The sequence below is a fragment of the Mustela nigripes genome, chromosome 12 (assembly GCF_022355385.1).
Source record: "Mustela nigripes isolate SB6536 chromosome 12, MUSNIG.SB6536, whole genome shotgun sequence".
NCBI classification, from domain to species: domain Eukaryota; kingdom Metazoa; phylum Chordata; class Mammalia; order Carnivora; family Mustelidae; genus Mustela; species Mustela nigripes.
In genome coordinates, this window is record NC_081568.1 from 42,117,161 (window position 1) to 42,129,291 (window position 12,131).

The window sequence follows — 12,131 nt, forward strand, 5'->3', positions numbered from 1 at the left end:
AGGGCAGAATCCTCCATAAGTCTGCCCTTCAGTCCCCAGTCAGAAGCCCAGGAGCTCTCAGACCACCCTCGGAGCACCTCTGGCTAGTGGGCTAAGAATTCAGGGATTCTCAGTACCCCTATGATACTTCAATAGCTCACAGAACTCAGGAAAGCCCTATACTCATGATTGCAGTTCTATTATAGCATTAGGATATGAAGGAGAACTAGCCAAAGGGAGAAACTCATAGTATGAGGTCTGAAAGGGTTACAAAAATGAAACATCTGTTGTCCTCTCTGTGTTGAGTCAGGATGTCATATCCTCTGAATATCTCAATGTATGACGATATATATAATATTGCCAACAAGGGAAGTTCATTTGAGCTCAATGTCCAGAGTTTTTATTGGGTCTCATTACCTAGGCATGAAGGCCAGTGACTGAATCACTGACCTTCAAACTGAACACAATCTCCAACCCTGCTTCACTCCTCAGAGGTTGAGAGGTCCACCAAATGCTATCTTGTGATTCAAAACCCCAACTCTCTAGGCATACATCTTTGTGGAGTGGTCAGCCCGTACCCTGAGTCATCTTCTTACTGTTAACTATCCAAGGGCCCACCATGAATCATCTAGGTAGGATGAATGATCAGGGCCTAGGAGGGACATTACTGGGGAAATTCCAAGCATCTAGAGGCTACCTTTCAGTAAACAAGGACAAATCTTTATTTTGCTAGTCATATTCTTTACTCCAAGTAAATGTTATTTAGGTATTTCTTTTTGTTGTAACTTTTAAGCCAGGAACCTGGCACAACACAGAATGATCATCCAAAATTATTTTTTTGCCAAATAAAATTTCCCTAGAACTACAGATACCTATCAGAGCATTGATTAACGTGGCACTAGATCAATTTGGAGCCACAACATCTTCATAACATCGAACTGCCCTGTAGAGGTAAACTGTTTCTAGGTTTTCTCCAGTTTTTCTTTTTCTTTCCTTCCTTCTTTTTTTTTTTTTTATTTAAGATTTTATTTATTTATTTGACAGACATAGATCACAAGTAGGCAGAGAGGCAGGCAAAGAGGTGGAAGGGAAGCAGGCTCCCTGCTGAGCAGAGAGCCTGATGCGGGGCTCCATCCCAGGACCCAGGGATCATGACCTGAGCCGAAGGCAGAGGCTTTACCCCACTGAGCCACCAGGTGCCCCTCTGAGTTTTTTCTTTTTACTATTACTCAGACGAGTTAGCTATTGATCTTCATATTTGTGCAATCAAAATTAATTTGTGTGTGTTCTTAGAAAATATGCCATTGTTAACTTTGATTTACAGGCATTTTAATGAAATCTCTGAGACGTATTTCCCCTTTCGTCAAAACTCTGTACTCACAGGTCCATTCAGGGAAGCAGAAAGGCTGACCACAAAAATTTGAAAGGCTTTGTGCTCAAACTCAAATTCCAGAGTTAAGTCCTCAAACTTTTAAAGAAACGTGCTCACGCCTGGTAGAATTCTCGAAACGTTGGTCTTAAGGCGGTTGCTGGACTCCTAGCTCAGGGCGCCCACTAGTCCCTCCATCTGGGTCTATTTGGAGCAAGGGCTTGGAGACCCCGGGAGGGGGCGTAGTGTTGGCATAAGGTGCAAAGTGCCGCGACCCCTCACGCTCTCCCGGACTCTCGCTGCGCATGTGCAGCGCCGCAGCGCAGGCATTCTGGGAGATGTATTTCGCAGTCGAAGGGACCCGGCTCCCGTGAGCCCCGCGCGTGGCGCCCTCTTCCGCGCATGTGTGCCCTCCTGATTCCCACGGCAGTGTCCCGGGGGAGGGGGTGAGTCCACAGGCTCTAAGCACCGCGTCTGCTTGGTCTTGGTCGGGGCTGGAGGTGCGGGCTCGTGGAGGATAAGAAAGAACAATAGGGTTCAGCAAGACTTTGGGATATGCGTGGATCGGGGTGGTGTCAAAAGCTACAGCGACCCTTCTCAGTCTGGGTCTGTGAGCCCGGGGTGGGCGAGGTCCCGGGACTGAATTCTTGCTGGTGTAGCTAGCGCTGCAGGTGTCGTGCCTGGAGCGCATCCGGCGGTGCCAGTGCGCGCCTAGTAGTGGACACTAAGGTGAGAAGCGCCCTCCCGGGTGTAGAAACAGAACCGAGCTTTACTGAAGGTCTGAAATGTTTTAGGTGGAGTGCTACCTGCCTTTCCAAAGGCATCTAACCTTTAACCCTTACAGCAGCCCTCTAAGTCAGTTTTTCAGACCATCGGCTGCAACCCACTAGTGAGTATGAGTGGTGAAATCTGTTTCATGAGCCAAGACTAGTATTTTTATTTACCAGTACTTTTGGGTCCGGTATAATTTACACAGAATGATTTGCATATAATTTACAAGAACAAAAGTGTAAAGTGTGTTGATGCACCCGTGTAACTACCACCCCCATCAAAATACGGGACATTTTTAATTCCCCAGAAAGTTCTGCTGCTTTTTAGTCAGCCCTTCCCCCCCATCTCCTTAACCAACCAGTTTTACAATTTCTATCTCTCTAGGTTAATTTTGCCTTTGTAGAATATCATATAAATGGAATCCTACAGTAAGCAGGCACATTTAAAAAATAGATAAAATACTGTAAAATACTGCATATGTATACCCTTGTGATAAGGCTTATTTTATGAAATTTACTACATATAACTGTATTTTTAAAAATGACTATTTATTGGGCATCCATGAACCAGGCACTGTTTCTGGTGCCAGGGATATAGTACTGAATATACAGTACTGAATGAAGTAGACAAAAATCCCTGCTGTTATGAAGTTTTACTTGTAATAAGTAGAGACAGCTAATTAATAATAAGCATAATCATATAGTATATTAGATAGTAAATGATACATTAGAATTTATACACAAAAAGTAGATCAGGGTAAGGGAGATGGGGGGAATTAAGTTCAAATTAGGTAGACAGCAGAGGCCTCCTTGGTAATTTTTGAGCAAAGACTTGAAGAAATAGAAGAGTGGGGGTACCTGGTTGACTCAATCTGGTTAGGCATCTGACTCTTTTTTCTGCTTAGGTCATGATCTCAGGGTCATGAGATGGAGCCCTGTGTCTGGCTCCATGCTCAGCTGGGGGGTGTGCTTGAGATTCTCTTCATCTCCCTTTGCTCCTTCCTCCCTGACTCTCTGTCTTTCTGATAAATAAATCTTAAAAAAAAAAAAGAAAGAAAGAAAGAAAGAAAGAAATAGAAGAGTGTGCTGGGTAGAGGGAACAGTCAGTATGGACACACACACACACATACACACACATTAACATACTAACATTAGGTTGTTTTGTAAAATATGTTTGTGTTACCTTAATCAATGATTCTTATCTTAATCACTGCTAAAACACAGATATTATTTCTAATTTTACTGAGCCTGGAGAGGTGACATTGACTCACTTGCCCAAGATCAAATAGCCAGCAGGTAAATTCAAACCCAAATATTTTCCTCCAAATCTTCTACTCTTTATATGTCTCCCAATCTAAAACATTGCATTTAACTGATCTCTACTCTCCCTTAGCTTAAAGCACAGGGATCTCACCTCCCCTGAGAAAGATTCCAGAAAGACTGTTGCACGAATCTCACCAGGTAGACATTATATTTCCAGGGTCTGTTGGTGTCTCTTCCGCAGTTCCTGGGTCCCACTAAGAACGTGTTGCTGGTATATTCTACCTTCAGACTCCAACCTGTCTGTGTTCCTACAGCCCGGGTTAGGATCCACAGAAGGCATGAATAAATGGTCAGAGAAGGATGGGCACCAATTGCCATTACTTGCAGTTAAATATTTGGCAGCATCATTTTTGATGACTATAAATTACTTTTGGAGTGTGTATTTGTTTGTTTTACCAGTTCCTTAGGTTGTTCCAACTTTTCAGTGTGTTAAAAAGTGCTGCAACAGATATTCTTGCAGACAAATCTTATTGCAAATCTGTGGTTTTTCTCACAATGAATTCTGGAGGGCCCAGGAGACATTCTCCCACAGAGTGGCTTCCTCAGCCCAACAGCTGAGGCACCTATGTGTGGCTTTGTTACACCAGTGATTCTGGGATCTTCAAGTCATACCTGGTCTGTCATGGCTCCATTCCTTCCCCTTACCTCTGTATTCATATATCTCTGTCTTTACCCAAAGGCTGCAGAGAATGACCAAGCCCCAAGTGAATTAGTTTTTTCCATTATATAGGAACAGTAGTGGAAGACTAAAAATGACCATGTGAGCTAAAACCATGCAAAGCAATCTTAATAATCAGTGGGATTTTTTTTTATAATGGTTATAGTTGTTCTATGACCTTTAAAAATTTTGGTTACAACATTAAATCCTCTTAATGTTGATCATACAAGTATAGGAAAATGAAAAGTAGCAAAAAAATATTTAGTACATTGTTATTTTGAAGCATTGACAATTAAAATATTTTATTTCTTTGTTAAAACAACTTATCAAGAGCGTTTGATGTGGTGCCTTCTTCTCTTTGTATAACTTGATACCAAGTGAGTATCTTTTCTGTGCCATGCCATTTGGATTGGATTCAATATTTGGTCCTTGTATCTAGGACAAGCTGTTCTAGATATTTATGGAGTGTTCAGTAACTGTTTGCTTGATGATTTAGTGAATGAATGGTCTAATGAATAATGAACACACAGTGTAAAGTATCTCAAATATGATTTTTGTGTTACCCACAAAATGAAACATAAAACTAGAAAAATGGACATCAAAACATAGTGCTAGAGAAACAGAATGAGACCAAATTAGTATAATATCACCCAAAATGAAATGGGGCTAAAGTTCAGCAAACGTTATCAAATAATGAACATGCTTTAAACAAGTTGCCATGCTTTTTTTTTTTCATGTTGTGCAATACCGATGACTTTAGTTGGAATAGGAATGGGTTGTTGCAGGGACCGGTATCATTCAAGGACGTGGCTGTGGATTTCACCCAGGAGGAGTGGCAGTATCTGCTTCCCCAGAGGGATCTATACAGGGATGTGATGCTAGAGAACTATATCAACCTCATCTCAGTGGGTAAGGACCACTTCCCAGTGTTGATGGCATGTGCCTAGTTAACTACTTTTCCTTTCTCAGTTCCTCCAAATAATCAGCCCTTTGAAGTACTTTTACAAGTATGGCTCTAGGTCTTATTAGATTTAAGATTGACTGTCTTTGAGAAGTATGGCTACAGGTTTGTTTAAAGACCTCTCTTTTTCAGGTACAAATGGGTACCTTCATCAGGCAGTCCCTGATGAAGTTCAGGGTTCAAAGGACCTGAAGCCCAGTTAGCTAGGTCCAAATCCCGTATCATTTCCCATTGACAGGATATCAAACCACAAAGCCATCTATGATCCACAAGTTGGAACAAGGTGAAGAACCATGGATGATGGAGAGAGAAATCCCAAGTTGGAGCCATGCAGGTTAGCCATGCAGGTGAGTTAGCTTCCCATGTGGCTGGAAGGGAATGAAATTAAGATCACAGTGATCCGATGGTTACCAGAGGGGAAGTGGTGAGAGGTTAGGTGAAACAGGGGAAAGAAATTAAGAGTATACTTGTCACGATGAGCACTGTAATACATGGAACTGTTGAATCACTCTATTGTACACCTGAAACTAATACAACACTATATATTTACTGGAATTTAAAAGGAATTTTTTTAAAAGATCACAGTTGATCAGTAAGGGTTGGCATCTTTGAAAAATATGCTTTAGGACTCTCTTCTTGAAGCCCTTGGACCTTTGAAAATAGCTGGGATGGTCGGCATAATTTCCTTATTTACCTGAATGCCATTTCCATAGATCACCTTTCCATATTAGTGCCCTCTTTGCATGGCTATTAGAGAGCAACATTTTCCCTTCCAGGTACATTCTGCCTGTGGTTCTTACCAACTTCATTTAAGACTTTGAGGAGTTTTTTTTTTAATTTTTGCAAAATATACATCACATAGAATTTACTGTTTTTAAGTGTGCATTTCAGTGGCATTAAGTACATTCACACTGATGTGGCACCATCGCCACCATCCACCTCCAAAGCTCTTTCATTATCACCATCAACTCCCCCACACTACCTCCCTGCTGGCTGCGCTAACCACTACTCTATTTGCTTTGCTAGGAATCTGACTATCCTGGATACCTCATATAAACGAAACCAAACCGTATCTGCCCTTTTATGTCTGATTTATTTTACTTTGTATACTATCTTTGAGGTTCATCCATGTTGTAGAGCATGTGATAGAATTTGATTCATTTTCAGAGCTGAATAGTACTCTCTTGTGTGTATATACCACCACATTTTGCTTATCCGTTCATTTGCAATGAAGATTTGAGTTGTTTCCACTTCTGTGAATAATGCTTCTAAGACCGTTGGTGTCCAAATATCTGTTTGAGCCCCTGTTTTCAATTCTTTTAGGTATACTCCCAGGAATGAATTTGTGGACCATGTGGTAACTCTGTGTTTTCATTTTTAAGGAATTGCTGTGACCTTTCCCACAGCTACCATACACAATTTTACATTCCTACCAGCAGTGCATAAAGGTTCCAGTTTTTCTGCATCCTCACCAACACTTGTTACTTTTTTTGTTTTTCTAGCAGTGGTCCTGATGGATATGAAGTGGTTTTGATTTACATTGAATGACTAGTGAGGTTGAGCACATTTTCATGTGTTTTTCGCCATCTGTGTATCTTCCTAGGCGAGGCATCTAGTCCAGCCTCTGGGGAACCAGTGTTGGATAAAGAATGGAAATCTACTCACTGTCTTTAAAGACTGATAGCTTATATGTCAGGAAGTGGGTTAGGAAGTTCTGGAGGATTTTTGAATTCTGAGCCAAGGAATGACTTTATTGCTCTGGATGTAGGTAGCATAAGTTGAACAGTAGTCACGTACTGTCAGAGGTTTACAAAGTAGATGAAAGTGAAGACACACAGGATTTTAGATCCAGAGTGAGAAATCTGCTGCTTAGCATCTCCACATTAATAGCACCCAGAAATTTGGAAAACATGATGTAAAGCAAAAGTGGCAAGCACATAGTTGTCAGTAATAATACACATAATCATGGTGTCTCATGAACAAAATGTATTATGTGTGAGGCAGTATTCTGAGTACCTTACATCTGTTGACTCCTTTAATTCTCATGACAATGCTATGAGGTAGGCACTGTTGTTATCCTTTTCTATAGAAGGGGAAGTTGATGCCCAAAGACATCAAGGAACGTGACCTCTGCCACATGTCTAATTAGTGATGGAGCTAGGATTGAAACCCTGGTAATCTGGACTCAGTACCTGTGTTCTTCTTCTTTTTTTTTTTTTTTCTAAGTACCTGTGTTCTTAACTGTGATTCCTCTTCCATATGTGGTAGATAGAGAAGGTGGGGAGAGTATTTAAAAGTCAGGATTAATGCAGTGTCTGTGAACTATTTTAGACTAAGATGAGACACTCAGCAGTGAGAATTCGATGGTTAATCTAACCCTGAGGCAGGTAGTATTTGGCTTATCCTGTGGCTTATTTCTCTGTCACTGGATACGCGAGTTCCTGGGCCCTCAAACCCATATAAGAACGAATTACCATTACAGCTTTTCAAAGCACTGGCTACAAAGGTGTTCCTGCTTGCCAGTGGGCTTGATGGCTTTGTCAAGTCAGCTTCACGTTGGTGGATGAATAGACAAGAGCTCAGAGACATTGGAAGCAAAGAGATGTGTGAGGATTAAACTGGAGCAATCCAATGAGCCGATGAGGCACCAGCTCAGATCTCTCTGTTCCTCCTCCAGGGTCTCCTTTACTTCGTCTAATCACCACTTCACCCAGTCATTGTAATTCTCTAGATGGGCTCTTCCTGTGGACCCCGTAAGAGCTGTCCTCCTTTTCCCCTTTTTATTGCACCTTGTAATCATTTTCATTTCTCTTCCCGGTTTGCAAAGTCCTATTTGCATATAGCAAGATATATTTGTGTTCTTGGTCATAGTCTCTGTTTCTGTTTCTGCAAATGTAGTTGTTTTTTTTTTAAAGTTGTGGTTTTCTTACAAAGCTCAAGGGTATAGATTCCATTAAACTTGGTATTTCTATTTGTTAGGGATACTAGCCTTAAGGTAAAGATTCATTCTCACTATCGGGTGAAAAGTTATGAGCCATAATACATTAGCAGAAATATTCACAAACATATAGCTAATTATGCTTCCTTATAGAAGAAGTCTGGCATCTTGATGACCACTTGGAAAGGCAGCAAGAGAACCAAGAAACACTTGAAGTATGTTGCATTCATTGACCAGGAAACTGTGATGGAGAAAAAGGGCAACAAGTGTAATGCACTTAGAAATATATTTCCTCCGAGCACAGACTTTGTTTCTTCCAAACAAAGACCCCCAAAATATGACTCCTGTGACAGGAGTTTGAATTATTTGGGTTCATTTAATGGTAACAGAACATACGCAAGAAAGAATGAATGTAGCAAATGTGGGAAAGCCTTCTTCCAGAAGTCAGACCTCATCATGCATAAGAGAACTCATACAGGAGAAAAGCCGTTTGTGTGTATGGAGTGTGGGAAGGCCTTCAGCAAGAAATCCAATCTTGTTATCCGTCTGAGGATCCATACTCACGAGAGACCTTATGGGTGTACTGAATATAGAAAAGCTTTCACCCATAAGTCACACTTCATTGAACACCAGAGACTCCACACTGGGGAGAAACCCTATGAATGCCCTAAGTGTGGGAAAGCCTTTTTCTCAACATTCACCAGAGACCTCATACTCGAGAGAAACCCTATGGGTGCGATGAATGTGGGAGAGCCTTCAGCTTGAAGTCACACCTCTTTGTACATCAGAAAATACACACAGGAGAGAAACCTTATGTGTGTACCAGGTGTGAGAGAGCTTTCAGTGAAGTGTCCTGCCTTATGAAACATCAGAAAGTCCATATGGGGAGAAACCTTATGAATGTAATGAGTGTAAATAGACTTTTCTGAGAAGTCTGACCTCAGTATACATCACAGAACTCACAAAGGAGAAAAGCCCTATGAGTGCAGTCAATGTGGGAAAGCCTTCAGACATAGCTCAACCTTCTGTTGACATAAAAGGACTCATAAAGAAAAAATTCCTTAAAAGAGAAACTAATATGGGAATATCCTCAAATAAAAGCCTCAGGAGAAATCAAATCTTATATGTATCAAGAAGTCAACCCTATTAATTCAACATATTTTTAAAGCATGCAGCTTTGTTTTTGTAGAAATCATATTTCGGATGTTATCCATGTTAAAGTATAAATGCTCACTGTGGCCTGTAAAGACCATTGGAGTATTCATAAGTGGACTAATCAGAACATAATTAGAAAAGCATACATGGACAATCTGCAAAGTATGAAAACATTATAGTTCTAGTTGTATTATAATATGTTATGGACCACAGAACATAAATCATATATTGGAATTCTACATGTGAAGTTAATATAAATATGAATATAAAGTAAGTATTACAAGTACAATGACATCGACCAAGATCTTCCACATTAAATAATACTATTTTCTTCTATTTAACACAAAACATGTCATTCAAGAATTTTAAACTAATATTATATTTCAACTATACTTCAATTTAAAAAAATCCAGGTCTAAAATAAACTTTTTTCTGTTGATTGCTATACATGTGTGTGTGTGTGTGTGTGTGTGTATACACATATATATGTATGTATATATACACACACATATATTTGACTTTTGATTTTTGATCAATGAAAGAATATGACAATGTATTATTATTGTTCATACATATGTACGATATAGGTATACAAGAATGACTGGAAGAAAATAACCACATCTTCTTACAACATTCACTCTGGTTTAAATAATTGTTTTCAGTGACTAAATTACCCTCTTCTTACATACTGTTATTGTCTTCCTTAATTAAAGATCTAATGCTCAGTATCAGGGTACAACTGTATTTGGAGATAGGGCTTCTAAAGTGCAGTGACATTAAAATGAGGCCATGAGGTTGGCCCTACTCCAATCTGACTGGTGTCCTTATAAGAGGAGATTAGGACACTAGGGATTCAGGTGCATAGAGGAAAGACCCTGTGAAGAGACAGCAGGAGGGTGACCTCAGAGGAAACCAACCGTTCTGACACCTTGATCTTGGGCTTCTATTCTCCAGAAGTATGTGAAAACAAATTTCTGTTTCTTAAGCTACCCAGTTTTTGGCATTTTGTTATGGCAGCCCTAGCAAACTAATACACACGCTAATGCTCTTTTTCATTGGATTACTTCATAAAGCGGAAGATACAAATTATAAGTATTTTGTAACTCAACAATATGATGTGGGTTCATTGTACTGTTCATTTCTGTCTATTTGGCATTTCCTAATTCACCTTGTGTTAGAATAGTAAGAAATACTTTAATAAGGATTTTAGAATTCAGAAATGTAGGGGTTTTTTTCAGAGAGAATCATTCATTTTTATTTTATTTTTTAAGGATTTTATTTTTTTGACAGAGAGAGAGAGAGAGCACAAGAGGGGGAGGAGCAGCTAGAGGGAGAGGGAGAAGCAGGCCTCCTGCTGAGCAGAGAGCCCAATGAGGGGCTTGATTCCAGGACCCTGGGATCATGACCTGAGCCAAAGGCAGATGCTTAACTGACTGAGCCACTCAGGCACCCCAGAGAATCATTCATTTTTAAAAATTAAACTTGTGGAGATATCCTGCAAATTCACATATGACTATCTATGGTATTAGAAATCTACTTGTTCCTTATTTATTAATTAAAGATGGAGCCTCATTCTTTGGAAGTGAGTTTTAACAGAGATTTAGGAGTACAGACAGGAAGCATACAGAATGTGTTGGGAGAACTCTCGTTCCGGGGCCAGCTAGATCTGGATTCTGGATTTGTTTATTCTCTTTGGTGAATTAGAATAGTGTCATGATTTCTTGGGTCATTGCAAGGATTATACATGTATGTATGGTTCTCACAAGATGTTAGCTATTTTTGTATTTTCCAAGGGTATAATTGGAGTTCCTATTGTAATTAAACAGATAAGGAAACGATTCACTGTGATCAGGGCTTTGATGGAAGGGATAGGTCTGTGGGGGCATGCATGTCTCATTCTGTTTCATTCTCACAAGGGTATGCCGCTGGAACGACTGCCCTGCCTCCTTCCTGTATTAAGCCACTTTGTTTAGAGGTTGCTTCTAGAAGTGTACTGCTAATTTAACAAAAACTAAGATACATAACATTGGCCTAATACTGGGGCAGAGAGAAAACTGATGTCAGAGCCTGGAAAGATGGTGACCAACTGGCAAAACATACGATAATATTGCCTTCCTCTACATAAGCCTACGTGCTGACACCTCAATATTAGAAAACAGAATATTGGTAAGATTTGCTGATTGATATTAGCTGCCTTTGGCAAACTCTTACAAGAAAGATCATCTTGGGCAAAATATTATGAAATGAAAACAAATAGAGTTCAGACATTTGGAGACTTACAGAGTTTAAAAAAAAAACCCAACTATTCTAGACTTCAAATAATAAGAGAATGATTTAAAATACTGTATTTTCTTTATTTTTTTCTTTAATATTCTTTAAATAGTGTTCACACACAGCATGGAGCCCAACATGGGGCTTGAACTCGCAACACTGAGATCAAGACCTGAGCTGAGATCAAGAGTTGGACACTCAATGGATTGAGCCAACCACACACCTCTAAAAGACTTTAAATATCAAAAACCTGATAAATCTTTTCAGTGAAATAAAGGGACTCAGAAAAAAGATCCTATTAAGGGTCTGAAATCTCATCCAAGTCTGATATCCTCAAAGGAGAGCCACATCTACCGATCTGGCTCCATGTTACAGTAGCTCAATTTTAGTTAGCTGCAGCTGAGAAAACTGGGGCTTCCATGCCCAACCTAGATCCTGCAGAGGCTCTGCCTAAGGCAAGGAAAGCCAAGGACACTGGGATCCTGATCCCACCCCAACCACCATGCTCTAGTTTGTAGGGCTGATGTTTCATGCCAGGGAACAAGGTGAAAGGATAGCAAGCTATCATCCTCCGAGGACCCACTTACAGAACAGAGGTTCTGTCCTGGAAGGGGTGACTCAAAAAGATCTTGAGCTCCCATTTCTCCTCCAAAATCCCACTGGTTGGGTGGAGTTAACATGCCAAGAGGAGAAGCCAAGAAGTCTCC

The 12,131-nt window shown here is 40.2% G+C and overlaps 1 protein-coding gene across 1 annotated transcript; it reads left to right on the forward strand.

Annotated features, from left to right (window-relative positions):
* The first annotated feature begins 1,701 nt into the window (after positions 1 to 1,701).
* On the forward strand, positions 1,702 to 9,558 carry LOC132027793 (gastrula zinc finger protein XlCGF67.1-like). The gene is made up of 3 exons (XM_059416531.1): positions 1,702 to 1,794; positions 5,299 to 5,407; positions 8,152 to 9,558. The coding sequence occupies exons 2-3, from the start codon at positions 5,354 to 5,356 to the stop codon at positions 8,761 to 8,763; spliced, it is 666 nt and encodes a 221-aa protein (XP_059272514.1). The 5' UTR covers positions 1,702 to 1,794; positions 5,299 to 5,353; the 3' UTR covers positions 8,764 to 9,558.
* The last annotated feature ends 2,573 nt before the right edge of the window (positions 9,559 to 12,131 follow it).

Excerpts from the sequence above, each read along its gene's own strand:
- LOC132027793 (XM_059416531.1), top strand. The coding sequence starts at position 5,354 with ATGGATGATGGAGAGAGAAATCCCAAGTTGGAGCCATGCAGGTTAGCC. Across the intron at positions 5,408-8,151 it reads CATGCAGGTTAGCCATGCAG|AAGAAGTCTGGCATCTTGAT; the intron begins GTGAGTTAGCTT and ends GCTTCCTTATAG.